The sequence below is a fragment of the Larimichthys crocea genome, chromosome III (assembly GCF_000972845.2).
Source record: "Larimichthys crocea isolate SSNF chromosome III, L_crocea_2.0, whole genome shotgun sequence".
NCBI classification, from domain to species: Eukaryota; Metazoa; Chordata; class Actinopteri; family Sciaenidae; genus Larimichthys; species Larimichthys crocea.
The window spans coordinates 46,909,164-46,936,822 of NC_040013.1; the positions used below are offsets into that span (position 1 = coordinate 46,909,164).

Sequence of the window (27,659 nt, forward strand, 5' to 3'; positions counted from 1 at the left end):
CAGACGCTAGTTGTGAAGGGGTTGAATAATTTTAAAAACTGCAGTAGTCATTAAAAGTGGCATTTTTTGAATTTGGACAAATTGTAATATTAATTTTCTTGCTATTTAAATTGTTCTTGTTTGATTTGTTTGTTGCAAACAACTGAAACCTTAAAAATTTTGACAGTGAACCTAGTTTTCAGTGGGGGTTTATTTTTTTCAGCTCTACGGGGCGTTTTAGCGCCTATTAGCTCATTGTTTTGGGTTTTCCATCCACAGCTTGTTTTACTTCACTCTCACCACTCCCACAGTGTTGTTTTCATCTGTAGCAGGTAGCTGCATGAAAAATATGAGCTATGAGGTGTCCCTGGATGGTTGTCTTTCTTGACATATCATTGTATTATTGCCATTATTAGAGGAGAAAAATGTTGGGTCACTCTCACCAGCCATGATTTCTTTCATGTTTCTTTTTTTGTCTCTTACTCCTTTCATGAGATTCATTCTTTGTTAGAGAGGTGTCATTTTATATCCTCTTCATATGTATTTATTGCTTGTTTTCCTTTTGGCAAAATTACAAACCAAACATCACTTGCGTACAGTTGTGTACAATCCTGAGTTTCTTGTTTCTTTCTTGTTTCTTCCTCTTGCTATTTTAAGAACAGTGTTAAGTGTCAAGTGTTACCACATCCTAACAGAAGTGCTATTTATGGATGAACATTCAAGATGAATTATTGCATTATCATTGTATGTTATTCTTTACCCACATTTCTTTTGTCTCACCTGTATTATTTACTTCAACAAAGGGTGGCATAGTTAGTAACACAGCGATGCTGTCAGATCAATGGTAAACTGGGAGTTAATATTTAAAGAGTCAATCCCTACCCAACCTTTGGGGGAGACAGAGAATAAATAACTGGACTCTCTCCAGTCAGTCAGCCATTGTTGTAGAGCAGGCTTTCACTGTTCCTGTCACCACAGCTACACACTGAATAAGCTGGGCTGCATGTTCCAAGGCCTGGTGATGTTGGGATGGTAACTCTGGTTTGTTTTGAATGGTGTCACCTCAGAGACTACCATTGCTAATCTCTATAGAGAGATCTCTTCATTGCCCCATGGGGTCTGTGTACTGAATGGCTGAGCACACAGCCTGTTGAAAATGAAGGTTAAAGCCTTGCAGTTTTTTAACTTTACACAGTACTTGGAGTGTTACAAGGTTAGACATGGGAAGCATGGCAAGAGGTATTATGAAGTTTCTTCTCACTGAATATGAAGAAGAAGATAAAAAAAAAACGTTGCAGTTGGATTTGTTTTATCTAATTTGATTACTGATTCTGGTACTAACCTAATATCAGTGTTGTTTATTATTCAGGGCTATCTTTTTGTTAAAATACCTGTTGTATGTTAAAGTGGCTATATTACTGGAATGACTTACCATTTAGGAAGTGTGTCTAAGAGTTAAATACTGCATTTAACTGTTATATTCATTATCAACTACCACAAGTGAAACACCACAAAATTACAAGTTACCAGAACTTAAATGTATTCAAGTTAGTGCTGCAACCATTAAATGGTCAATCAGTTTTCATAATAAGTAATCTACGAAATAAAAATATGAGCACTCATTTATTTGAACTACATATCTTTATAATTATTGGATCTTTAGATTAGATTAGATTTTGGGCTCATTGTTGGAAAAAGAGCAAATCTTCTTCATGGTTTTCCCAAAATGATGTCGACTAAATGGTCAATCAATAATAAAAAAAAAAAAAAAAAAAAAAATATATATATATATATAATATATATATTATATATATATTATATATCTATATATATATATTATTATATATATCTTATATATACCTCAAAGATATTTGACTGACCTTAAACAGAGAAAATCAAGCAACTGCTCACACTCATCAAAACTGTAATTATCAAATGTGCGTTTTTATCTGCTGATGAATCAATTATCAAACTTGTAATATTTTTTTGCAGATCAGTTAACTAATTGCTTTGACTACTTCTGTCAGTACTATGAAGCTAGAGTCTGACTAGGCCAGAGGTGTCAGTGACCTCGACTGATGTCAGTCAACCTCTTCCACTAAGTCTGCACCATGAGTATCAGCTCAGAAAGACATGGATTATTGCCCTGCCTCTCTGTTTTTTGTGCTCCCACTACTGCATGCATCACAAACAAAAAGTTATTTTTTTACACATAAGAAGTAGTAAATGTTTTTTTTTTTGTCTGCCCTGTGAATGTGCCTGCAGAAAATAATACAATTTCTTGTCATGTGTGAGTCATATAAGGGCCTGCTGGCGTACTATGTACCCAGTCGGTGTTGAAACACGAATAACAACATTTAGACTTGTCATTTCAGAGCTGTGCACTGTTAGTTACATTATAAGGATAATGACGGTTCCTGCACAAACATATACGCACTACATAAACACACACTCTAATACAAATAGATCCTTAGCTTCTTTATTCTTTCAACTGAAGTGATTCATGAGCCGTGGAATGGCGTGACAGGAATGCGCTGATCACTCAGTACTCAGTACTGCTGCCGGTACTGCAGCTCCACTGAGTAAATATCAGCAGGGAGGAGGGAAAACGGACTGCTGAATGAATAAAAGGACAAAAGGATGAATGAATTAAGGAATGAATGAATGACACAAGTCCAATAATGTGACAGTCTTGCCATAGTTAAAAGCCAGGTAATAAGGTGCAGGCAGACAAAAAAAGGAAGACCACAACAGTCACAGTAAACACAAAAAGCACACCCATTGAGATTCTTTTAAGCCAGGGTGTATTGGCCAATAAATTGTTTGAGCCTTGCGTTCAGGTTTTAGGGGTTTACTCAGGGTTTAGTGCAGAGAGGGGGATTCAAGAGAAGCTTTGCACACTATCTCAAAATGATGGTATAAAAACAGATGGAGATTAAAATAAAGATACTGTAAAGTCTAGTACCTCGCTCAATTACAGCAATTCTCCATTTCCAACTAAATTATTGGATTTGAATGAATTACAATCCCACAGATTACAGAGTTCCCACTTTATATAACTATCACTACTATAACTCATCAGACTAATTAATTGGTCTCAAAAATCTTGAACAGTCTTGCTTTTTCATCTGTTTCGTAAAAGGGAAGTAACTTTTGAATCCTCCTTTTACAAATGAAAAGTTCAATTCAGAAGCAATAAAACATACCTTCAGAGGCTCTTGTCCCACAGCTGGTCTGGTATGACCACTAGCTTATGGGCCCCAAAGTTATATAATATTTGCAAACTTAAGATCAGTATTGCTGTGTAACTTACATTACTGAGTCAGATGTCTAACATTATGACCCAGATCTACTTGTGCTGCTTGTTATGCTACTTTTTGGCATTCACCATTATCACTTGTGGCCACAGTGGCCGCTGTTACATATGCTCACTTTAAACCTGCATTAACTAATGAAGTACTACGTCATTTTATCCATTGCTTATGTCACAATATTTAATAATCTGTTATATTTTAAATGTCCGGCTGTTTACACACAAGTGACTAATCTTGTCTCTCTGCTGTTTGGTGCTGAGCATGTAGCTTACAGTGGGTTTTTAGAGCTACTTTGCTAAGAACAGCTGGCTGCTGCTCAAACTGACATGAGTAATCTGAAACAGTAAAATTGCATGTCCTAAAACCAAAACAATGAACTGAATTAAGGTGACTCGCTCTGTAGAGCTAAGAGAAAGACGCTTGCTATAATTCTCTATGGATTTGTCATTATGAGCGAAACCTTCCGCATACATTTAATCATGTGATCTATTGTTTATTTAAAAATATCGAATGTAGCTGCTTTAAAGCAGATCATTTAAATTAGAGCGCATTGATAACATGCGATGGTAGAAGACAGCATAACTCTGTATTCTGTAAAATAGCACAGAATTGTCTAATCTCAGCTAACACCTTAAATTGTGCTGTCGAACGTTGGGCGTTATCCTTTACAGCTTCTTCCTTGACTGCAACTCAGATGCCCTCATATTACTCCTGTAATCACAGCACTCAAGGTTGAAGGTGTGTGTGTGTTGCGGGGTAGAGTCAGGAAGCAGCCTCGGGCACGAGGCACCTGTTGGGTCCACAGTGTTTCTGTTTGTGGCCCGCTCTGACACATCCCTCCAGAACCATGGCTCAGAGCCCAAAATATTCCCTTAACCACCAATGACGCACATGCAGCCGCTGCCAACACTTAATAGAGGCTTTTCATATTTTCACCCTTGTCTGTGTCTTTTATTTTTACCTATACCGTTAATATAGCTTTATTTTTTACTGCTGCTTATTAAGTGTTAGCTTAGGGTGTTTTGTACATACTTACAGTAGTTGAAAAGGCACCATAAAACATCTAATGCGAGTGTTGCGTGCCTCACCCTGACAAACAAGCCTCCCTGTGTTTGTGGAAAAGCCTACAGGTATCCACGTTAAGATGTCAAAAGTTTTTTAACAGCTAGTATTTATAAACAATTAAGTGACCCACTTATGTAAACAAACCCTGTGCCATTTGTATTCAGACAGGCAGTGGAGATTGATCTTTCATAATAAGCACCTGGCAGAAAAAATATTGTAAAATTGCTCGTTAAGACAGAATTCTGATTGATCTGAAGATCTTCTCAGCTGAGTTTTCATTCTACCTCACAAGTAGAAGATGGTTTTTAGATTGAGTTGCCGGGACACAGGCCGTCATCTTCTAACTCAGGGAAACTGGCAACATTTAGGTTGTTTATTGACGGCCTCCTGAGGCCAGGTTTCACATCTTGCTGATGGCAGCATGGAGACAGTCTGGCCTGGTGATTGGAACCACTTAGATGTTCATTCTAATCCACATCAGTAAAGTTTAATTGCACATGCCGACAGCCTTTTTCTGTTACTAACATGCTGTGCTCTGTGTATGTTTGTACTTTCAGGTATATGACTGCACTAACAGACTCTGAGGAGGAAGAGCTAAGCGATGCAGAACAGAGGGATGAAGAGCAACCTGCAGACAAGTTATGTGACCTCCTTCAGAGGATCGACTGTCTGCATCAGGGTACTGAATCTGACAAAAAGGAAAGTCTCACCGTCCTTTTGGAGCAGAGAGAGGAGGTGTGTAACTCGAGAAATGCATTCAATTGAAAGAGTTTAGAAATCCTGTAGCTCGATACATGCAGTGTATCTTAACCCTTTCATGTATTCTGTAGTTTGGACAGGATTCACCATTTCTTTGGCGGCTAATCCGAGCTTACTGTGATGTCCATGATGTCAGTTCCACTCTGGAGGAGAAAAAGACCCACGCAGAAAGCGGTAATCTACCAAACCTTCTGTTATAACTCATTCCAGTCAACCCATTCTGGAAGTGGCGTGCTGTAATGTCATAACCACAAGTGTTATACTGGCCAAACCCCAAACCATGATGTTTAATCTAGAAAACCCAAATTCATGCAAGTTTGTACTTTTGCAATGACCTCAGTCAGTTTGTTGACCCACAGGGAATTACTGTAGCAGAAATTATGTTTCATACAGACTGCAATGAACAGTATGAGTCTGGGTATTACTACATGTCCCCACTATAGTAACATAGTGCTGATGTTAAATAAACAACAGCTTTAGAAATAACCTTTGTAACTGTCCACTGATTATTAGTTCTCAATAGGAGACACATAGCAGATCTACATTGTAACACTACAAAGTACCAAATTAATCTGCCATGGCTCAAAATTTATGTTGTACAATCTGATGCAGAATGTGTCCAAGATATTTTTCTCATCTCACTCTATGGTGCCTTCACACATTTGACCACATTTTTTGGTAATCCATTGCACCTTGAACTATCAGTGCGAAACTTTCATTGCAGAAAGTCTATTCCACATACTGTGAATAGGTTTTGCACTCACTTACACTTTTAAAGTCAACTTCACAATGACAAAACCTTCCTGTGTGACTGATCTGCCACAGGCTCTTTAAAAGCATAAGTTACACTCTTAAGACTGTGCAGTAGATTTTTTATTTTTTTTTACCTCCATCAAACAGAGGCTGTTTTGTGAAAGTTCAGACAGGACTGACCTGTTTCTTTGTAATCCTTCCTCATCAATGTCGGTCTAATCAGAGCCGGGCCAGGTGCTTCCTGCAAAGACACCTGTGTCAAAGCATTTGACAGCGTTAAGAGACGTGGATATTTAAAGCAACAGATCATCATATTTCACATTCATTTAGATATTAATAGAGCAGAAGGAATGAAACACTTAACTGTTGAGTGATGAAGGATTTAAAACTGAGCTTTGTTCTTGGATAACATTTCATATCACTTTTGTTTTTATTGCTTTAATCCAGTGCCCGGCAAGGGTTCTTGATTTATGTATATCCTGTCGTGTCTTCTCACCTCTGGACTCTACTAATCTGCGCTCTCTTCTTTTGTTATGTGAACAAGAATATAGGGGGGGTTGTTTGTGTGGAGTTTGTGTTTCAGTGGAGCATCATCATCTTTTGTATGTCTTTTCTTACTTCTTAGGGAAGAGAGTTGGCGAGGAGGCGGTGGGCCTCAACCCTATGTGTGCTGAGAGTCATCAGTGGTAGGTCTGAATTCTTCCACATGTCACGGTTTAAAAACTACCTTCTGTTCTGTTCAATTAAGTAGAGTTGCCATTTCAAAAGCAAGTCAATCAAGGATACAGTTTGATGGCATGTGACATTGTCAGTGGACCCCATTATGTGAATCAGCCATGGTTGAATTCTAATACATCTTTTTCCGTAAATGTAATGAGACAGAGTGAAAGCATAAACATAGGTACTTTCCCCAGAGGAGAGGTGATGAGGGGGGCTGTGCATTTGAGTGACGTGTTGGCCTCGAGCAGCTGTTTCACAGCGTTTGAATAGATGTGTGACTCTGACAGTTTCGCATGTAACTTGAAAGAATCCAGAGGAGCATCTCGGAAAGAGTGCCTTAAACATGAACGACCAAAGCAGACTGGAATAGGCAAAGAAAAGATTGAGCAAAATAGTTTACAGCAGAGCATTGCTGCGGCCTTCTGCAGGCACGCATGTTTGTGAGTTAATAGTAGCTTACCTTCCAAATATCTCCCTCCTGCAGATCACCCCCTCAGCTTCCTGATCATATCCAGTTTGAGGAATGTAAACATCCTAGGTTAACTTCTTTCAGATAGACTGATGGTTACACTGGAATAACTCATGTGATAAATACTCTCCTGTTATTGCAGTCGCTGCAGCACCCACTGTACATATTTAGTCCTTGGGGTTAAGATGGTGATACATGTGGCACTTTGGCATAATGGACTTTGTGTCCATTTTTCCACATTTTATGTACTGTATTCTTGTGGCTGTGGTCTGTTGTCTGAATTGTGCCGCAGAAATGACTAAATAATATATTCAAATTACTCTCTTTCTGAGTGGTCCTCAGTGACCATAACTTAAGGGGAATTTTGCCGCCGTAGGTCATTCTCAGACAAAGAAAATCAGGAGAACCTCCTCTCTCCTTGTTTACCTCCCTGGTTGCTCTGTGACTCAAGGAAAAATCCCCTTGCTTTTAATTAGTCGTGCAGAGTGGGGCTGATGGCATGAATCCCGTTTGTATTTGTGCAGGCCCCAGTGGTGCATTCCTCATCTGGAACACTGCTCGTGTCAAAACTTGACTGCCGATCATACATGGAATCCATGGCTGGGATAGAAAGATGAAGATTGCACCCGATACAGCTCTGAGATCAGCTTGCAACTGCCGGGGTTTGAAAACAACTGCAAAGTCTGCTTCAGATGCAGCTAAAATAAAATGACACAAAGCCCAGTTTATTTAACTCATGCTCGAATATGAATTCTATACAGTAAACAGTGTTTATGTAATACTAATAGTTTCCCCAGTGTGTGTATATGTTACCATTAATTACATTTCCTGAATTAGTGTCCTGTGTAATTGAGATCATGTGGTTACTCTCTGTATACACACGTATGAAGTCTTCTCATGGAAAACAGACCTGAACTGCCTCCTCGAGCCAGCAGCTCTGTTCGTTAGAGAATAATTAGCATTAGCTCATTCACATACCGCAGCACTCGAGACGTCAAGTGAAATAGAAGGCCGTGTTTGTTTAGTTAATTAGGAGCAACAGCTTTAAAAAAGCTTAATGCTTAATCTTATATCCACTAACGGAATTTGTAAGATTCTTAAACCGAGCAGAAACGCTGTCCAAATTGAATGGACAGGGAAAAGTAGGTAAAGCCGCACTTTGAGAAGGGAGGAGGCAGGGACTGGGGATGGTGCCAGGCAGTGTTGCAAGGAAGTTTATGTCTGAGGTAACTGTTTACTTAGTATACCGATGCCGTGAGAAAACTTGTCACCTGTTTTCCTTAATGCCACCCAGCTCGTCACAGTTTGGCAGATGCTGTTTAGACACGCTGCTATTTGCTTCCTGCTCTGACATTGAAATTAATTATAGAGCCCAAGTAAATGACTTGCTTTTTGAACCTTTCCATTCCCATCTACTCTAATTTAACTCTGCTAGAGTGTTGGAATGGGTTGAAATGAATGCTGGATATTGTGTTGTTGTTTTTTTATGAAAAGATCTAATGATTTTTAAACCAGCTTTTTCGTTCTGTGAAAAATCCACACACAAATAAAAGGCAGACACAGCTGGATGTGCACACAACACAATGATAAAATATATAGTGTTTCAGGAAATAATTGGCACAACAAAATATTATTGTAATGCTGAAATGAATATATGAAAATTAACACGCTTTCCCTGAAATGATCTGTGATTGGACAAACTCTTTTGTCACCGACTAGATTTTATAAATTCTAAAAACCAAGCCAAAAGGAATCTAGTTTCTCTTCGACCCCTTGAATTAAAATATGCCCAATGACCCCAAACTGCCTCCCACAACTTTAAACTTTATCACAAACACATAATACACATTCACAGTAGAGGTGCTGTGCACTTACAATACGGCAATAATAAGTTACAGAGAAGGGTAGAGCATTTTTTCTTCCAGCTTGATGAGAAAATGAACAAGTGTCCTCATCTGTCCCTGCATGAAGGGACCCCTTGTTGGATGCACTGTGACCAATTCGATTTTTGTTGTAATCTGTTAATTTTACACAGTTAACCAGGTTTGTTTACATGCTAAGAATTTGGGTCCATTATATGTTACCAAAACAAGGCCTCCGCAGCTCTCTATTAGTCTTCATAGTACAGTACCACAAAGCTGGCTTAAGTCCTATCAAGGCAGGTATAATTGGATGTTCACCAAAACCTTTATTGTGAAAGTCCAATAAGTGACGTTTCATAACTCTGATGCGTTAAACCAGTTTTACACATCTCTAATTACAAAGTGTCAAATTACTGTTTATGATCTATAAATACCTGCAGCTTTTTTTTGTAGCAAATCATACCATTACAATTCCCACAAAAGCAATTTTCCACAAAACCTGTTCTGTTGCGGGACAATTCTCAGATGTTCGTGAATACAGTGTGTCTCTATTAAAGGTCCACCAACGTGAAAGCCTGAATCCCCAAAATATGTACACATATATATATATACTCGTCAGTATCCCACAATCCAGTGTGCACTGGTGAAATTAGCTTTGACTACACAGTCTCGGTTTTCTTGTGCCCCTGACACAACTAATGTCATTACACACAGCCATTGCATACTGTGAACTATAACAGTCCATAATGGATCACACATGGTGTACTTCAAAAGTAACATGTTAACCTTTGCTAGTTAGTCCAGCTGAAGCTGATGGGGGTGGAATTTGTTTTGCAGGTTTTTGGTCATGTAAATATGTGTCCCCTGATTAGATCAGACAAAACAATCAAAAACAATAAAGAGGCTAATACTGCAGTATCAGGGGTCTACACTGTACACTATAACACTTGATTATAACTCAAAAATCTAATGTTGGGTGCACTTGCACAGCCATCCATTTTCCATAACCGTTCATCCATATCAGGGTCACGGGGTACTGGAGCCAAGATACCAGATAACCTTTTAACCTGCACAGACTGCCGGAGTAGCCGGAACCCACAGAGCCAGGGGTGAAAACAGGGACCAGTGAGGTAACAGCGCTAACCACTGCACCGACAAGGGTTTATAAACTACAGGTTGAAAGAACGTGAGGCTGAGGGATGTATAGCACCAGGTGAAAGATGATAACCTGTTATCATAGAACCAGGGATTAAACTAAATAACAAAAAGCCTTTTATCTATTTAAGGTTGTAGATGTGCAGATGGAAGTTGGAAGATGTTTGCGAACATCACACAGTCAGAAGCTTGCTGCATTGTTTCTGAGCCAGTACAGCGGTCGTTTGAAGATCCGAAGCGATAAATGAATGTGATGTCCCTCTAACAGTTATCACTTCACAGGAGATTACGCATACTTTCCCACTCTGTCATGCACCAGATCTCAGTACTTTTCCCAGGGGAGGTGAACGGAAGACTCTTTTGAAGCTCAGTGACGTGTATTGAGGCACTTGAGTCAAAGAGCACCATCGAGATTGATGCTCTCAGCATCTCCACGGTCCTCCACACTGTCACCCCCTAATTTTTTTAATTCTCTTTGCATGTCAGAGTGAGACACCTCCACCTCTCCCCTCTCAGATTTCGTTCTTCAAAAGCACTCCGGTAATGCGTAACTGTCGTGTCTGCCATGAAGCTTTCTAGTAAACCACATTAAGGGTTAAGGGAGCCTGTTGCACTGCCAGACAGGGGTGGGGGGGGGGTCACTTTGACCTCTACAAAGACAACTTTAATTTCAAACACATGCCTCTGTTTGCCACGACCATCGTTGGTGTCACCGTGGCAGCACTGTGCTCTGTTCTCAGTCGCTGTGGAAACCCGGCGTGTGCATAAACTTCAGACCTCTCTGTGCTCCAGTTCATCACTGTGGAAACACTTGACACACAGCCACAAATCCCACCTCCCATGCAGAGAAAAACACTATCAGCTCGTTCTGTCATGGGCTGAGTATATCAGCGCACTTCACACACTCCTGCACCTTCTCTCACAATGGTTGTCCTTGAATTCCACAAGTTCCTCCTCTTGTTTCTGTACAAGTTTTAGCCTGGAGGGCTGCCTAGCCCTCTCTGTCTTGAATGAGTTCTCTATGTTTGGATTTGAAGGCTGAAATCAATCTGCTGTTTCCACCACGCAGCTGACACTTAGGCTCTTTTGTTTTTGCCCAGCAGAGTGGGGGATTTTACTGAGCCACGATAAAAAAGCGGACTAACCTTGCGCAATTAAGTGTTCTGTTGTCCTCTCATCTTCCCCCTGTCATCTTTTGCTACCGCCCACCGGTTCCTCCTCCTGGTGCGGTTACACACGGTGACAATAGACATGTTGCATAACACCAAAAACAACACACACTCCATTTCCTGCATGGTGCAGAGAATCTGATTGTTAACGTCTAGATGTTTGTTTTTGGAAGTCATACATATAGAAGGCAGAAGCACAGGATGAGGATGAACTTTGACATAATCACAAATGCACCCCTCCTCCTTCTAGTCTAACTCCACAGGGTAAAGTCCAGGTGCGGCGATGAGCCAACACTATTATATGCTGGTTCAATTATGAGCGGCTCTGCCGCTAGCACCTTTGGGTCCAAATACTTCTCAGTAAACACTGCCAGAATTGCTACATGCTGAATAATGTTAGTGTTGGCCAATCAGAGGTGAGTAAAAATATGTCTTGTGGAAGCCTGGATGTTGAGCAATCTCTCCCACAGCCCTCACCTGGGCATTTTTCAATCTTTATTATGTTATCCACTACTCCCCTCAGGTATGCTGCTCTGGTCGCTCTCCTCATCACCACTACCAAGATTTATTGCATTTAATCACATCAGCATATTACAGCATGCTCATAGAGGAAAGGGAATGACTGGTTGGCATAACTCTTGAAGTAAAATTACAGTTAGCTGAGATCATTAGTATTGACCAAGCGGCAACTTCCGTGGCTGGGAAATGAAGCCAATGTGGAAGTGCTAAAAACTGTAACTGGCTGTGAATGGCTGTCACAATTTTCCCACAGAAAGTTGACAGCCAAGCTAGCAGCTCTGTTCGGCAGTGCTTTGAGATTACATTGATGTTTGGTTGGTAATGTTTACCACGTTCACTATCGTACTTTAGCATGTTAGCAACTATTTGTCTGTTAGCAATACATTTTATCAACCCAGGTGTTGTGGAGACATTTCACCACAGACCATAAACGTCCGAGAGGAAGTGAGGACTCCCCATCCTCTGACCATGCCTAGACAAAGTTTCATGGCAGTGCAACTATTGCCACCAAAGTGGTGCACCTACCAACAGAGAAGAATTTCATTGCTCCTCCGATACGCCAGCTTCACATGAGGATTGTTCACACCTTTCATTAATGATTTAAGAGTCACTGTTGCTCTGATTTTATCATTTTGTTTAAAGTTTATCATGTAGCCAGATCATGGAACCACTGGGTACGGAGAGTGTGAGCAACTCTAACTGCCTCCAGATCAAAATTTGTTTTAAAACGTGATGGTCAAGCACAATCCAACTGTGTCCTGGCTCAGTTTCCTCATAGCAGATATTCAGTCTCCGCTGATGGATTTGTTCAAAGCTTTTTAGACGCAGCAGTCTGTTTTCTTTGGAAGCTAGGCAGCACAACCTGCGGACAGATGGCATCTCTGCTCCTGTGATGATGTGGATCTCTCCACTCATCGAGCACCAACTAGTGGCGGTGAAGCTGCACCGTGCACTGCCATAAGAAAATAAACACAGCTCTTTTTGGTTACAGTTGCACAAAAGTCATCCGCCTCTGTTTGCTTTGCAAGAATATTTAGGGCACTTAGAAGTGGTTTGGTTAGTGCTTAGTGCTTGTCTTATCAGTGTTCATTTTCCATTGTTACTCGTGGTTAGCATAAAGATTAATGTTTCAGCAAATTTTAACCATCTGAATGACGCATCTGTTTTTCTTTTTTTTTTTATGATGTTTTGTTTGGAATGTTGTCAACTGAAATTCTTTCTCAGTGAGAAAGATAATTGTACTTACTGTATCTTATGTCAGTAATCACCTCCTAATCATGGATCGTTTGCACTCTACAGCTCACAACATCTCAGTCCTTTTTTCTTTGCCATGGTGTTGTAATCTGTGTCGGCATGCTGTGCCTGATCACAATCCAGAGGCCAAGACAAGTAAAAGTGAGAGCGACTACAGAGAACAGTAGCCCACCGCCTTGTTAAAAAAAAATCCATTCACACATACCAGACACCTCAGTACAAACACACAGGCGCACAGTTGCAGATTACATCTACCATCATCACCACCATGTCAGACGGCATTGTCAGATGACCTTTGTACCCGCTGATCCTTCATATAAAAAGGTGTTTATGTCGCTCTGTGGTGTTTGACAGAGTACCAGCAGGATTAAAGCAGCCTTGCGGTGAAAAGACTTTGATCAGCTCTCTCCTCTCCTCTCCAACCCACAGCGTCATGCTGACTTACAGATCCCAAAGCTGAAATCGCTCTTTGTTTTCCCTCCACCTGGCCATTGGTCCAAGTCAGTCTATTAATTAGTGAGTGAGGGAATAAGGTGAAGCAGCTTATCTCTGCTGATGTTGTCTAATGAGGAGTCTTGCTAAAGAAAGTTGAGTGTTGGTGGTTTTTCGGGGCTTCTCATCGTTAGTGACCCAGAAAAGGGTGGCGTGAGTAAAAGGTAATGCCTAATTTTTCTCCAACTAACGCACTACTTGACTTTTGTATTGTAGTTAGTCAATATGAGGCACCAAAACTGGTGTTTATGCCTCAAATAAATCACTCTAATTTGTCAATTTCACACACGTGGCTAATTAAAGTGTGACGCTGGCTTACTTTTCAAATAGTACGTTTTGGAAAGTTGCAAAAATCCCCACACACACACATGCATTTCTCCCAGGTGTGGGAGTTTTCAGACACTGTTCAACCGTCCAACAAGCACTTTGTTTTGAAGCATACTGACACCTTTAATCTGTGCGAATGTGTTGCAGAGTTCTGTAGGAGTATCAAAAGCAGGCTCCTTTCAGTTTGCCAGAATAAATAAAGGAAATAAAATGCCTTTTGTGTTCAAGCCAAGCATATGCATCTCAATAGGGCATAATCAGAACTAATTTTCTGCTTGTATCTGTGTTTATTTTGAGTATTGACACACGGGAAAAAAAAGATAAAAGACATGAAACAAGAGAGGCATAATCTTTAAAAACCAGAAAGGATGAGTCAAGCAGTATGACCTGTAAACTGTAGATACATAATTGATGAACAGAATATTGTCTCTCCACAGGTATGCCATCATGTGTGGAATTATGGCAGAATATGACACTGTGCAGAACAAGATAAAGAACGGATACATCTTTAAGGTAAGTTCTACTCCTAGATTGGGAAACTTAATGACATGCGTGACTGGGGAGATATATATCTTATATATATATATTATATATATATTATATATATATATTATATATATATATATATATATATCTATATATATATATCTATATATATATATTGGACATTGCTTCCCACGTTCTTGGAGTAAAGAAGAAAGGCTACTCTTATCACTTAATCCAGTTGGGCACTCCTACAGCCATTCAGTTGAAGTGTGGAACAACGGCACGTAGCATTTTATCTTCTGTCAGTGGCTTCTTACCAACACTGTGTAGCTTCAAAAAAACCTTGACAGGTGAAAGAGAGTGAGATAGAGGACTGGCGCAAGAAGATATGAAAAAAAACAACAACCTTGACTCAAAGAGTGGGAGAATGGAAAAGAACGGCGGGAGGGTGTGTGACAGCCAGGAGTGTGTGGTCGCTCTGCAAGATCGCGTGTGTGAGAGGTGTTTGTGAAATACTTGTGGGTTGGTGAAGCAGGACAGATCAGGTCAGAACAGAAGGCAGTGGAAATAGCGGCTGTGTCATGAATCAACAGTGAAAATCTTCTCCCTGTCTGTCTGCCTCCCCTCCCAGGATCATCTGGATAAAGCCATCGAGCTGAAGCCACAAGACCCCATGTCCTACTACCTGCTGGGACGCTGGTGCTACGCTGTATGTGACCCTACTCAAACATTGCGCAACACATATATCTCCTCCATCTCTCTTCCCATAGACAAACAGAGAATTTATGGAGGCTGACATGTCTCCGTCCCCTCCCTCCTCTCTTTGCTAACCCACCCACAGTTTCCCCTCATTCATTTCAACTGTTTAGGTTTCCCTGAGGTTTGTTTTCCCCTCCGCAATATTTGCAGAAAGCGCTACAGGAGGTTAACACCAGCCATTGTTTGCTTTAAATCTGATTGTACCAGGGAGATATTTTCATCCTGTTTTTATTTGGCTCATGTCCTTTCAGTGCAAGCAGTTGTTTTTGATGCAGCTGATGATTGTTTCTATGACCATCATGTCTTGTCTGTCAATCATTTAATCGCTACCTGCATTTTTGAGAATAAGGCGTGATGATGAATCACCGTCATTTAGATATAAAGGTTTACAGACGTTGTGCTGTTGAGTGTTCCTGTTGTTTCCTGAGCTATTTATCATAAAACACAGTGCCAGTTGTCAAACTAACTGCCTGAAAGGAAGGAAGCTATTATAGAGATTGCTCTGATTAAACTGTATAACACTCACTCACCTGTTAGTACCAGAGAAAGAGTGAGACACTGTGCAGATTTAGTGGTGCAGTAACACCTGATATTTTCAGGGATCAGGGAGTTTTATGGGCTGTCTGTAGTACGTTCATGTTCAACAATGATCTACTGTTTGCATTGAGCCAGCGGTTCTGTTTGAAAGGTCCTGTGATGACGCCAAAGCAATGCTACACCTGTAATTAGACGTTGCTCCGATGAATGGTGCGAGGCAGGAACATTACATGTTTGACCCAGGCTTCAGCTTACAGGGGTACCTGTGGTCATGGAAATACTGGAAAAGTCACAGTTGGGAATAGTTCAGAAAAATTATATGTAACCAAACAAGCTATAGAATTTAGTGGTTCTTCATTTATGGTAAAGAATCCGAAACAAAATCAATTTACTTTGTTTCCAATCACTGTTAGAGCACTTATCTTCACCATTGGTTACATTTAAATACAAAAAGTAAAAAGCTCCATAGTACCTCAATAGCTTCCTCATAATTCCTCATATTTATTCCTGAATAAAGCTTTAAAAAGTTACATTTTCACTTTGTGTCATCGAAAAGTCAACCTTATTTTTGGAAACCTGTGAGGATGTGGACCTTTTTATTGGAAGTTTTGAGGAACCATATCAAAAGTTTGAAAAAGTTTGAAGTTGATGGTCATTGCTATTCACAACAGCTCATTATAGATTTCCTGAAGAGTTACTTAACATTGCGTGACAATCTTGTTTAAGTCTTCCACACCACACCCAGCATGCTTGAAACCTTCAACCAGAGAGGGCAGTGTGATGCTGCTTTTAAGTCTGGTGTTAGAGCTAGGGTAGGTAAAGTTGGAGAAAAAGTCCCCAGGCCACAGATACTGTTTCAATAGATACAACAAAAAATGCTTCTGAAATACATGAACCAATCTCACCTCAAACTAAGGTGCAGAATTGTCTTTTTAATGTGAGGTGTTTGATTATTTTGCAGGTGGCTCAGTTATCATGGATTGAGAGGAAAGTTGCTGCAACATTATTTGGAGAGCCTCCAAGTGCCACAGTCGAAGATGCGCTGAAGAATTTTCTCAAGGTGCTGTGATTCATTCTGCAATCACAAGAGTAATTAATTGATTGCATGTTCAAGTTCTTCCAGGAGCTGGCCTGATTATTGAATCGTAACGAACATTGTCCTGTTTGTCTAGCATTCACTTGTAACTTGCCTCCAGGTCACTCGTGTACCCAGCTGTGAAAAGACCGAACACTCTGAACACACTCGTATTAAGAAAGGCTTAATCTGTGTTCCCACATTTCAAATGTTTATATAGAAGAGAAATGAATTTTGCTTCTGGCCAATTTTCCTGCACATGCCTCTTCCTCACGTCTTGTTTATCTTACCCATCAATTTGATCCAAGTGATCCCTGTTACAACACGTCACTCGTGTCGAGCTTCCTGCAAGGTTACAGATCCCAAGTCTCTCAGCAGTAGCTATCTGTGGCTGGTTAACTGTTTGGGTGGTAGAAACTGCACAAGGAGATATGTACATGAAGCAATTTCTACAATGAAGTCAAAATGTTGGAAACAAAGACAGGAGAATAAATCACTGCAACTACTAGCATTGACTACACACATGAAGCTGCCTCTACAAAATGCCCTATGCACTGTACTTGAACTGTGGAAATTGGTTTTAGTTACATGTACATTCTCTATTGGTGCATGAACACATTGTGGTAATAAATATTATTCAGAAAATTGCATTTGATCAGAAGAAACCACACAAACTTGGAAGGGACATTGGTCACTCTCCTGACTAGATTTCATTGACCAGATGAGTTGTTTTAGCCAACATTCTGACTTTATTCTTGAAATGCAGATCCTTTGCTTCTTGTTTTCTTATGCCTGGTCCTCATACTGTTCACTAATATGAGCAGAGAAAAAACTGTAAAGAAAACTGTTTTTTCATTCAGGTTGAGGAGATCCAACCAGGATATTCCAAACTCAACTATGTGTTTCTAGCTAAGGTCAGTAGCAGACATTTTTAAATGTTCCCTTTTTTTGTTTTGTGGTTCTCGCTAAGAACAAACAATGCATTGACAGTTTTTCTTGTTTTCTTTGGCAGTGCTACAAAGACCTGGGCCAGAGGGAAAAGGCAAGAAAGATGTGTGAAGCTGCTTGTTCAATGAACGCTGTGTCCAAAGAGGTACACCTCACCGCTGAGCTATTCCATCTGTCTCTCTATATAAAACGCATCAGACATCAGGAATCTTTATACGAGTTATAAGGCAAAGTAATACACCGTTTAATATTTTATAAGTATTTTCAGTCATGTTTTTTTTATCCCCTCAGGATGAAGAGGCACAAAAAGAGCTGAACTTACTCTGCCCAGTGCTCGGAGTGTGACGGCAGCAGTAGCACATTCTTTTGGAAATGTATTTTCCGCGTGCTGTGTGTGTGTGTGTGCGTGTGTGGGTGAATATCGTGTGTATTGAGAGGCCATCATGTTAATTCACTCTGTGAGTGGAGGAAGGTGTGCCGTGGCATTATATCATTAGTGGGAGCAATACACGACAGTCAGTCTTGTCCTGTGTAGTTTTAAATTAGACTTGTACTCTAATAGTGGAAAAGAAAAACTTTTCATACCTGGTTGTATCAAATCAGTGAGATTAGTGTTTCTTCTCTCAAATAATCAGGTCTATTGCCATCAAGTCTATGTGGTGGATTTTTATTGATTTCAAATATTTTAAATAGATTTTAAATATTAAAAGAATTGGGTTAATCATAAATATATATTCCCAGTCAATCCATGTATAGCAGACATTCCCACAGAGGTCTGATAGCTCTGTCACCCCAGTGTGTTTCAAGGATACCAAGTTACCTTGACAACAAAGTCACCTTTGAGGAAAGTGACCCACAGGACTTGTTGTTCCTTCCTGTTCCGTCCTGTTTTTTTGTTTGGTTTTTTTTGTTGTGTCTCCTACCACACATTGAAAAGGCAGTAACAAAAGCACATCAGACAAAGACGCACCCAAACAAAGATCTTGGAATGCTGTGACGACTGGACGACCGCTGGCCCTCTTCGCTCTGCCGTCATTCAGACGAGCGTTAGCGCTCCACCGCAACATTTACGTGCAGACTTTATCAAATGGTTTGATCATAGATGGATTGTGTACTTTTAATGCGATCTGATGAACTGTGGTTGTTGACTTTGGCATCTGTCCAGTGACGATATTTATTCACCTCCTGTTACTCAGCTCCTGCAACAATAATTTATCTCCGGTATACCCGTAATTCATTTCTTATTCCTGTCATTGTGCAAAGCCGCCACTTTTAAACATTCACATGGAGTTCTGACTTGCTCACATTTTATTGGTCTTATTTTATTTTTTAATATGTGCAAACTATAATCAATTTAATTGAGACATCTGTTTGATTATGAGCTTAATCCTAAGCACAACACTCAAGTTAAAAAAAATTGAGTGTTTATAGAAGGCTCCTCTTACACTGCATATATACAACACCTAATTATCCTAGTTAAGGTTCAATTAAAGTTTTACTCAGATTTCAATTAATGTTAAAAAAAACCCTGGTTAAATCATCAGGGCCCACAATTTTTCCTTTTTCATACAAACAGTAACAAAAGATCATCATCATCATCATCATCAGTACAAGTTTAGACAAATAACACAATGAGATTGTTAAAAAATGACCGTACTGTGTGCATGTAAATGGAGTCATTGAGAGGAAACTGGAGAGCAAGCTGTGTTTTTTTCGTCATCTGTATTTCTCTCTGGAACAGAAAGCTTGGACCAGTGGCCCTCTATTAAGATTGTAATGAATGTAGCAGAGGGAGCAGACCTGTTGCTTTGGCTTGATGTGATGGTCCATACACTGACTGCATTCCAGGTTAAATAACGCCACCAAAATGTGATCTGAGCGGACTGAAGTCATGTTTAAATGTCTAATTTTAATACTGTCTTATGGATTCCTAATTATTTTACAGATGAGGATTTCGTTTTGTTTACTCTTGAGGTTTGTTTTAGAAGAACTTGTGGATTTAGAGTCTCATAACTTTAATTAAATTTAATGTTAAGCTATGTGAATTATGAAAATTACAAAAGAGTTGTTTTTATGTCGATTTACAGATTTTTCTACCGGCACTACGAATGTATTTGATTTTTTTTTCAAATGCCAAAGCAAGTCCATTATTCCTCAAGGTTACATAAATGATGAAACACTACATAGAGATGATACTGTACTGTATATAGGCAGTGTGCACTGAATGACTTAATGGTACTGGAGTCTATAATTAAATCTGTGCAATTGAGATATAGATTTCTTGTTTGTTTTGCTTAAGTACCTGAACATGTTTATGTGCTTGCTAATTTTATTACTATTCACGAGGAATATCCCCTGCCAATAAGTTGGAATCTGTAACTTATTATTAAAATGTTTTCGAGGACTACAAGTAGACTGATCTACATCCAAAAACAACTAAAGATGTAACAAGCAGGCTCCTGCATGACTGTCAGTGATTGGGGAGTTTTAAGGCATCCTTTCCCTTTTCTCCAGACTGCATGTTTTGTGCCAGGGCAATTTGGACTGGATCAGATTCAGGCCAACATCCCACCAGTCTAGTCATGTTTAGACTTTTTTTTCTCTCTCTCTCTCTCTTGGTAGAACCGCTCTATATGGGTGCCTCCCAAACGAGCACAGGTGTTTGTTTATACAGTTATGCAAACTTCAACTTTCCTTGACTAATTTTTATTAGTCTCCCATACATTTTGTTTAAAGATTTTAGACAGACAGACAGTGAAAGCCGCATATTTCACTTCACAGCAGTTTTTTCTTAAATATTAAGGAAAATGTTGATGTTTTATATATTTCCACAGGCATTATATAGTAGTGCCTCTGTGTGTGATTGTATCTAATCTTGATGTCTGTACATACTGTTCTAAAAAGACAGGACACCATGTTGCATAATTTCAAGGTTGCGCCTTTTCATTTTTAGCTTTAAGACTTTCCATCTATTTTAATACCATTTGTTTGTCTGAGGCACTCCTGGAGTGTTTTGTTTTTGTTCTTTCTTTGTTTTTTGTCCTCAGTGCTGCAAACACCTGATTCAATTCCAAAATGCGGCATTAAAGAAACGGTGTGGCATTTTCAGAAAATCACTTCTTCTCTTTCTGGCAGAGAGTTAATGAGGAGATTAAGTTCAAATTTACAGATTTTCCCTTTAAATGTAAGGCTACAACCAGTTAGCTCACAAATAAAAAAAAAAAAACTGTGATAAGTATGAAAAAGACATGATTGGACTAGTTCTAGGTTCGGAAATATGGTAAATTGTAATTGTTTACACTTATTTTACACAAACAAGATATCTTATGTTAATTAGTGAGGCTTAAATGTACTACCAAGCAAATTTTAACTTTTGACCAAGCTAACCTAAGCCAGCAATTGTCCAGCCTTTATGCTAAGATAAGCTAAACGAAACACCAGAAAGCAACTAAGTGTATTTAGCAACACTAAATACAAAGTGTTCCTTTCACCCTTAAACATACATTTATTCAGGTGTGTGTGCTATGTAAGCACAGTATGAACTGAAATAGTGTTTTAAAAAAAAAAAGCCTTAAAAGATTTCAACTCTTAGCCGCTCCTCAAGATTATGTAATAATGCAATTGTCACCTTTAGCCTGTTTCATGTCAATTTGTACAGCGCTTTAGTGGTGCATGCATACAGGATTACCAAAAGAAAAATGTAATTAATCAAATTACCACAAACTAACTGCCAAACAGTGAACATAAATCCTTCGGGCCTGCTGGTACAGTTGCCTGCCTTGCCTAAAGTGTGTCAGGTGTAATGTACAGATTTCTGTTCATGTCTCAATCTTCATTTTTCAGTCTGCTCTGAGTTGTCTTGACCCCAACGGGCCTGGACCTGGTCCTGATATTGCTTCAGATTCAGCTAAGATTGTGCTGACTTAACCCCTGCGCTGGCACTTCTATTCTCTTTGAACGTCTTGCTAACATTCATTCAGCTCTCTACATATCCCTCCATTCACAGTCTAAGCTCAGGTATGTCTAAGTTACACAACTTACAGTCAACAGAAGAAGGATCTTGTGTGTGTACGAGCTCCTCAGCCAATGCAGGATAAAAGCCTAGAAAGATTCAGGCTAATCTTGTTAATGCAGTCTTGACAGGTCTAAGCTGTAATAGGATAGGATGTGTCCTTAACACTATTGCTTGTGATATTTCATCTTTCTCAGCAGGCTTATTCCACTATAGCCCTGCTTCTGATGTGCGTCTGCCAAACTCATGCAATTTCCATAATTCACAACGTAAATATGACAGTTGTGTGGTCATGCTGTATATGAGGAATATTTGCTTCCATCTGCAGCCTCATGTAATGCAAGGAGGGAATTACAACAAAAGTAACAAACCCCTGAAGGCTGATATTGTCTGCTATTATAACTCAAGTCATTATCCCACTGAATCAGGTATATTAACCATGACATTGTCAACGTCCCTTCACTTTTTAGCTCATTTGTGTTTGATGATCTGTCAGCTCTGTTTGGCTTCTTGTTTCAGCAGAGGTGCAATAGCAAACTTGGTGTTTTCCTTCCGATTCCTAAAGATTATGCTTGGAGCGTTGCCATACATGACTTCACTGGCACTATTTAGTCTTCACATTTAATTTTGTACTTTCCAAAAAAAAGGGGGGGAGAGAGAGAGAGGGGACAGAGCACGGAGAGAGCCATATCAGTAATCATCTATTGTAGTTTTATCTGAATTTGTCACGCACTCACGGAGGCTGGCTGGCTGGCTGGTTGGCTGCAAGTACAGGATGTTCTGGCAGGGCGAGATAAAACGCCGCGCAGGGAAAGGGATCTCCCAAACACTTCCCTTTTGTTCCCACCTGACATGGCAAGATGCCAAGAGTTCATTGCAATTTTTATAGTTGTTCACGTCGAGACTGTGTGAAATGTTTTGTTAATCAGCTGTGCCAGATCAGGATCAAGTACAGAGTCACACTGGTGTCAAAACATTTAAACACAGTTAAAACAAAAATGTGTATTTCATAGGTCAATTTAAAAAGAAATTAACTTTACCGAGGGATATGTCAATTACATTTAAAAAAAAAAATCATCCGTAAAAAAACAAAATAATAGTTCAAGTGTCTGTTTATTGGGTAACTTTATATTATTCAAGAGATTGCAAGCAGATTGAAAACATACACACAAGAGCAACATCATTGCTGAAGTTACAATATTTGTAGTCAAACGCTTCAGGAGCATTGCTACAGTGAGCAGTAATTCATGTTTAATATTTAGTATAGTTCTACATAGCAATCATATGAGGTAAAGACACTGTAAATGTTTGGATTTTAGGTACTTATTCATCCCCATCATGTTGACTATATTGGATATTAGCTATGAAGAACAGATACACTTTAAGCAAATGTAAGTTTGAATTATCAGGTGACAAAAGATAATTCTTAAAGTTTTGATATGAGCCTATATTTTTTTGTAATACAGATTAATATGTGACAAAAAAAGTTGTAGCATTTGGTTTACCAGGTGAACACCATCAGTTTGCTAAAGATTATGATTTTACATGTACAGGATCTTCCTGTAATGTTCATTTGCTTTTGAAGCTGCACATCAGGGTCATTGTTTCATCAATGGATATATTTGTGATTTACTAAGACAAATGTATACCAGGTGTGTTAGCGTCTGCTTAACTGTTCTGTCTCTAAGATTAATGTGAAATTTGCTTCAGCGCGAAGAGAACAAATGCTCAAATCCAAGACTTTACAGTCAGTGAATTCATCTCCCATGGTAAGACAGCAATTAAATGAGTCTACAAAACAAGAAAAAAAATTAAATCAGCCCCAGTGCCCCAACCCTATTTTTGACAGCATGTATATTTCTGTTAATAAAACAACACAAAAATAGAAAACTTGGTTACTGGCATTTTGAGCATGGAAATTAAACAACGATACAGAGAAAGGTTTTCCATCAAGCAGCATTCTACAACATTCAAACAAAAAACCTTTGAGCAACAAAAATAAAAGAGACATAAATGACTAAATAACACTGATCTAATATTCGTATGGTCATACGTGCATTGGACAGCAGTTCGCAGGCAAACAGCACATGCAGCAGGTCTGTTTGGTGTACCCTTTGTGCTCCTTGTCCTTTCAAACATCTACAGTAGGTATCAGAATATATTAGATGACTTTTCAAAAGCATTCTAGGTAAAATAATATTTGGCATGTCATAGGCCTTATTCCTGAGTAACTAAGCAACTTTACACTATACATCACAAACTAAATGTTAGTACTGAACATTTTTTGTAGCAGACATTAAGGGCAGATGCCCTCCATGAGCTTATTTGCCTCTTCATGCAGAATCACTGCATCAGTCAGGACTCCGACATTACATTGGTCACATAAAAAAGTTCTTGTTACTCCAATTTTGATTGTTTAGGGAAGAAAATAGAAAAATAGATAAATCAGCCAAATTTAAAAAGATTCCTTTTCTTTTATTTTTTATATAAATCTGACAGCAAAAATGTTAATCAAAAGCTATGCTATGACCATAAGCTTGACTCTTTCTACTGTTCAGTAAGTTCTTGCAGCAATGGTATTCACACTAAAATCACAAGGGTGTGTTCCAGCTGCCGTTTAGAACTCCTGTAACCACAAACGTTGCCTGTACTGAGGTCTGGTTGAAGGTGATCTCCATCCGATGTGCAGCTTACTGCAGTCCACCACCTTGAAAAATTAAAAGAAGATGCTAATTGCTAAGTCAGATTTCGTTGCATTGTTGTAAGAGGCTAGATTCACCCCAGGTGAGCCACTGGTTGTGTGAGACGTGGCACATTGAAACACATCTGTTCCCGCCTGACACTACTTAAGAATGAGTCAGCAGTCAGTGATAAGCCTGAGGTTTCAGCTTATAAATACATTTTTTAGCCCAAAAACATGAGCTTCAGTTTATGAGTCTTTTTTTGTGTGTTTCAGCCTTCATTTTTTTTCCACCTGTTTTTTTTTATGTTTTTGTTTATGAATCTGTTGACGGCTTGTCCTGGACCTCCTGAGGGAGGGCAATCTCATCCAGCAGCCTCATATCTTCACGCAGTGTCACTGCTACAGAGTACTTATGAGGTTTCAGAGTTAGACCATAGTTGTAGCCCAACTTTGGTGGCGAGGCTGGGTCCATGCTGATGTGGCACTGATGGACCATCAGGGCCATAAAGAGGAACAGCTGCAGCTTGGACAGCTCCTCGCCGATGCACCGCCGCTTACCCAGCGAGAAGATGAGCACTTTGCTGGTCAGGTCCTTGTTCAGAGTTCCATTTTCATCCAGGAAACGCTCGGGGTCAAAGGTCTCCGGATTGGACCACAGTGTTGGGTCATGGTTGACGGACCACTGGTTGATGAAGACCACCGTGTTCTTTGGGATGGTGTAACCCATGATGGAGGTGTCTGTGGTGGTAGAGTGGGGGATGGTGAGGGGGATGAAGCTAGTGAAGCGCATCACCTCGTAGATGAAGGCCATGACGTAAGGCAGCTGCATTTGGTCCTCGATTGAGGGGAGTCGGTTGCGATCCACCACCTTGTCCACCTCCTGCTGGAGACGTATCTGCATCTCAGGATACCTACAGTCACAGGTGAGAGCAACGTTTAGGTGACTACTACTCTTTTTTTGGTTTTCACCTAATTTTAAGATATAACAAGTGTGCCAGAAAACTGTATGTGGCAATTACTGACCAAAGAAGAAATCACTTTATCTGATGTAATGCCATCACTAAATCCTTTGAGAACTTTATACTCTCTTGTAGAAAAAGTGCTACAGAAGTAAAAATACGATCTCTTTCTAAATAAAAAAACAGTGGCTCAGTGTGCTGTGTGACACCGGCCAACTGATCCAGGCATCAGGCACCGATGGGATTACACACTCAAGCAGGATTAGAAAATGAACTTGTGTAAAAAAAAATCTGCCAAGGATCGCACCACTTGTACTGTAAAAATGCTGACTGGCCACATCATTCGCTTTCACTGGTGTGCAGTTTCAGCTCTTTATGTTTTGCTGCCAGTGCCTTCCTGTGCCTCAACACCCCCAATGTGCTGTTACATAACACAAACGCTACTGGACTTCCTCAAGTCTGTACAGCTGCAATAGCAGGATGCAAGCCATCTCTGATTTATTGTCTCATGTCATTTCCTGTCATAATTCACAGGCAAATCTAAAATGAGAGGAAAAGTTGCTTACTTGATGAATATGAGGACGATCCACTGCAGTGCAGTTGACAGTGTGTCTTGACTTGCTCCAAATACATCTCCAACAGTGGGGGTCACGTAGTCCTTCACTAATATAATTCCTGTTTTTTCACTCAGTTGGTCCAGAGCCACAATAAAAGCATCTGTCATATCCCTGATGGTGCTCGACTGGATTGTTTTTTTGTGTTCAATAACTTTATCTCGAATGAAGATGCCAAACTCCAGGTTGAGTTTCTTAAAGTTGTCAAAGATGGTTTTGATAGGGTTTGGGAAGTACTGGAGCCACGGCATCACGTCCACTATGCTCCCTGCCCCGACTGTCTGAGTGAACTGTTGGTTCCTGCCCACCACCTGCCGAAACTCCTCGTCCTCATAGGAGTATCTCTTCCCAAAGCACACCGCGCTCATTATATTGGCCGTGGACACCACGAAATATGTCAGGGGCTCAAAAAATTGATGCGTCTTGGTTTTCTCCACAAGCAGCTTCAGCAGCTCTCGGAACTCGCAGAGGACGTGATACTCAAACGTCTTTTTGGTCTGCAGGTTCCCGGTGGAAAACATCCGGACAGTAGATTGAGCCACTTTGCGGTGCATCTTCCACCACGCCGACAGGGTGTTAAACGCCATGCCGTCCCCGTTAGAGACATACTGGAAGGAGGTGAAGTCCGGTCTGCCGGCAAATTCTGGTCCCTGCTTGACCAGCGCCTGTCTGATAGAGTCCCCGTTCAGCACCACTACGGTCCGAGAGCCGAGTTTAATCTGGAAGACGTTGCCGTATTTCTTCGCCATGCGCGTAAAGTACAAGTGCGGTGAATTGCCAATTTGCGCAGCGTTCCCGATGATCGGCCAGGGGAACGGACCAGGCGGAGAGCGGATCGACCTCTGTCCGAGCCACCGCCACAGGTGGACGGAGAACAGCAGAGTCACACATGCCAGTAATAGAGCTTTTGGAGTCGCTGGGTTAATCCCCTCCAGTGTAACATCCATGATGGGCATCCTGCAGAATAATAGAATAAAATAGAATAGAATAGAATAATATCAATATTATGTAAGGTTTAAAATATATTTTACTCTATGTGATGTAGGTTTATGAAATTAATATTAAAAATAGATCAATTCAGTTGTATCAGGAGCTCAATAAACACCTGCTCATGTCCTTGGTTCATCGAAAAAAAACCCACCAGCCTTCACGATTTATCCAAAATATGTAATAGTTTCCGAAAATTTCAAATCCCCTCAAATTTGTCTCTCCGCGAACTGAGTGAAAAGACTACATTTCAACCATTAAAAATATGAAGTTATTAGTCTAAAAAAAATCTTTTACACAGCAGATCCACCATGTAAAGCAGCAGCCTCTTATAAACAGTCATTCACAAAATGTGCAGCCTGTTGTGCATCCACGGTCAATGTGTGAGTGAGTGAGTGTGTGTGTGTGTGTGTGTTATCCGCAGCATGTCCATGATTTGAAGCCCCACAGCACCAAGTGAAGTCATTTATCCTTTAACAGCGCAGCATCACGGCCCGTCAGCCGGGTGCGCGCGTGCACGGGCCCCGCGCGCCCGTGTCTTTGTGTTTGTGTGTGCGTGCGCGCGCGTGCTCTAGCTTTGTTACAGTGGGCAGGTTTGTTGCAAAGGGTGTCACCCCACCCTTCCACCATCACCTCCTCCTCCACCCACCTCTCTCTCTCTCTCTCTCTCTCTCTCCCTCCCTCCTCCTCCCTTAGTGTACATGCAACAGGCTTTATTGTCCAACTTGTAAATGGGAGCGTTTAAACTCAACACCGGTTGCG

The 27,659-nt window shown here is 40.2% G+C and overlaps 2 protein-coding genes and 1 long non-coding RNA gene across 5 annotated transcripts in view; 1 reads left to right on the forward strand and 2 right to left on the reverse strand.

Moving 5' to 3' along the window:
* Positions 1 to 19,911, forward strand: part of rmdn2 (regulator of microtubule dynamics 2) — a 28,577-nt gene extending 8,666 nt beyond the window's left edge. For all 3 annotated transcript variants that reach the window (XM_019272791.2, XM_027278158.1, XM_010734594.3), the window contains exons 3-11: positions 4,916 to 5,093; positions 5,189 to 5,291; positions 6,496 to 6,556; positions 14,275 to 14,350; positions 14,955 to 15,032; positions 16,581 to 16,679; positions 17,555 to 17,608; positions 17,707 to 17,787; positions 17,934 to 19,911. In XM_019272791.2, the coding sequence (XP_019128336.1) occupies positions 4,916 to 5,093; positions 5,189 to 5,291; positions 6,496 to 6,556; positions 14,275 to 14,350; positions 14,955 to 15,032; positions 16,581 to 16,679; positions 17,555 to 17,608; positions 17,707 to 17,787; positions 17,934 to 17,987 (784 nt within the window). In that variant the 3' untranslated portion in view covers positions 17,988 to 19,911. The remainder of the gene's footprint in view (positions 1 to 4,915; positions 5,094 to 5,188; positions 5,292 to 6,495; positions 6,557 to 14,274; positions 14,351 to 14,954; positions 15,033 to 16,580; positions 16,680 to 17,554; positions 17,609 to 17,706; positions 17,788 to 17,933) is intronic.
* Positions 18,544 to 20,839, reverse strand: LOC113745674 (uncharacterized). The gene is made up of 2 exons (XR_003462313.1): positions 20,702 to 20,839; positions 18,544 to 20,666 (listed from the first exon to the last, which is right to left on the reverse strand). It is a non-coding gene; the product is annotated as an uncharacterized LOC113745674 (long non-coding RNA).
* A 1,909-nt stretch (positions 20,840 to 22,748) lies between these two features.
* cyp1b1 (cytochrome P450, family 1, subfamily B, polypeptide 1) lies at positions 22,749 to 27,420 on the reverse strand. Its single transcript, XM_010734595.3, has 3 exons — positions 27,016 to 27,420; positions 25,863 to 26,867; positions 22,749 to 25,248 (listed from the first exon to the last, which is right to left on the reverse strand). The coding sequence occupies exons 1-3, from the start codon at positions 27,021 to 27,023 to the stop codon at positions 24,651 to 24,653; spliced, it is 1,611 nt and encodes a 536-aa protein (XP_010732897.1). The 5' UTR covers positions 27,024 to 27,420; the 3' UTR covers positions 22,749 to 24,650.
* Positions 27,421 to 27,659: the final 239 nt, after the last annotated feature.

Coding starts and splice junctions, on each gene's coding strand:
- cyp1b1 (XM_010734595.3), bottom strand. Junction 25,249..25,862: donor ATCGTCCTCATATTCATCAA/GTAAGCAACTTT, acceptor CTGTGACTGTAG/GTATCCTGAGATGCAGATAC.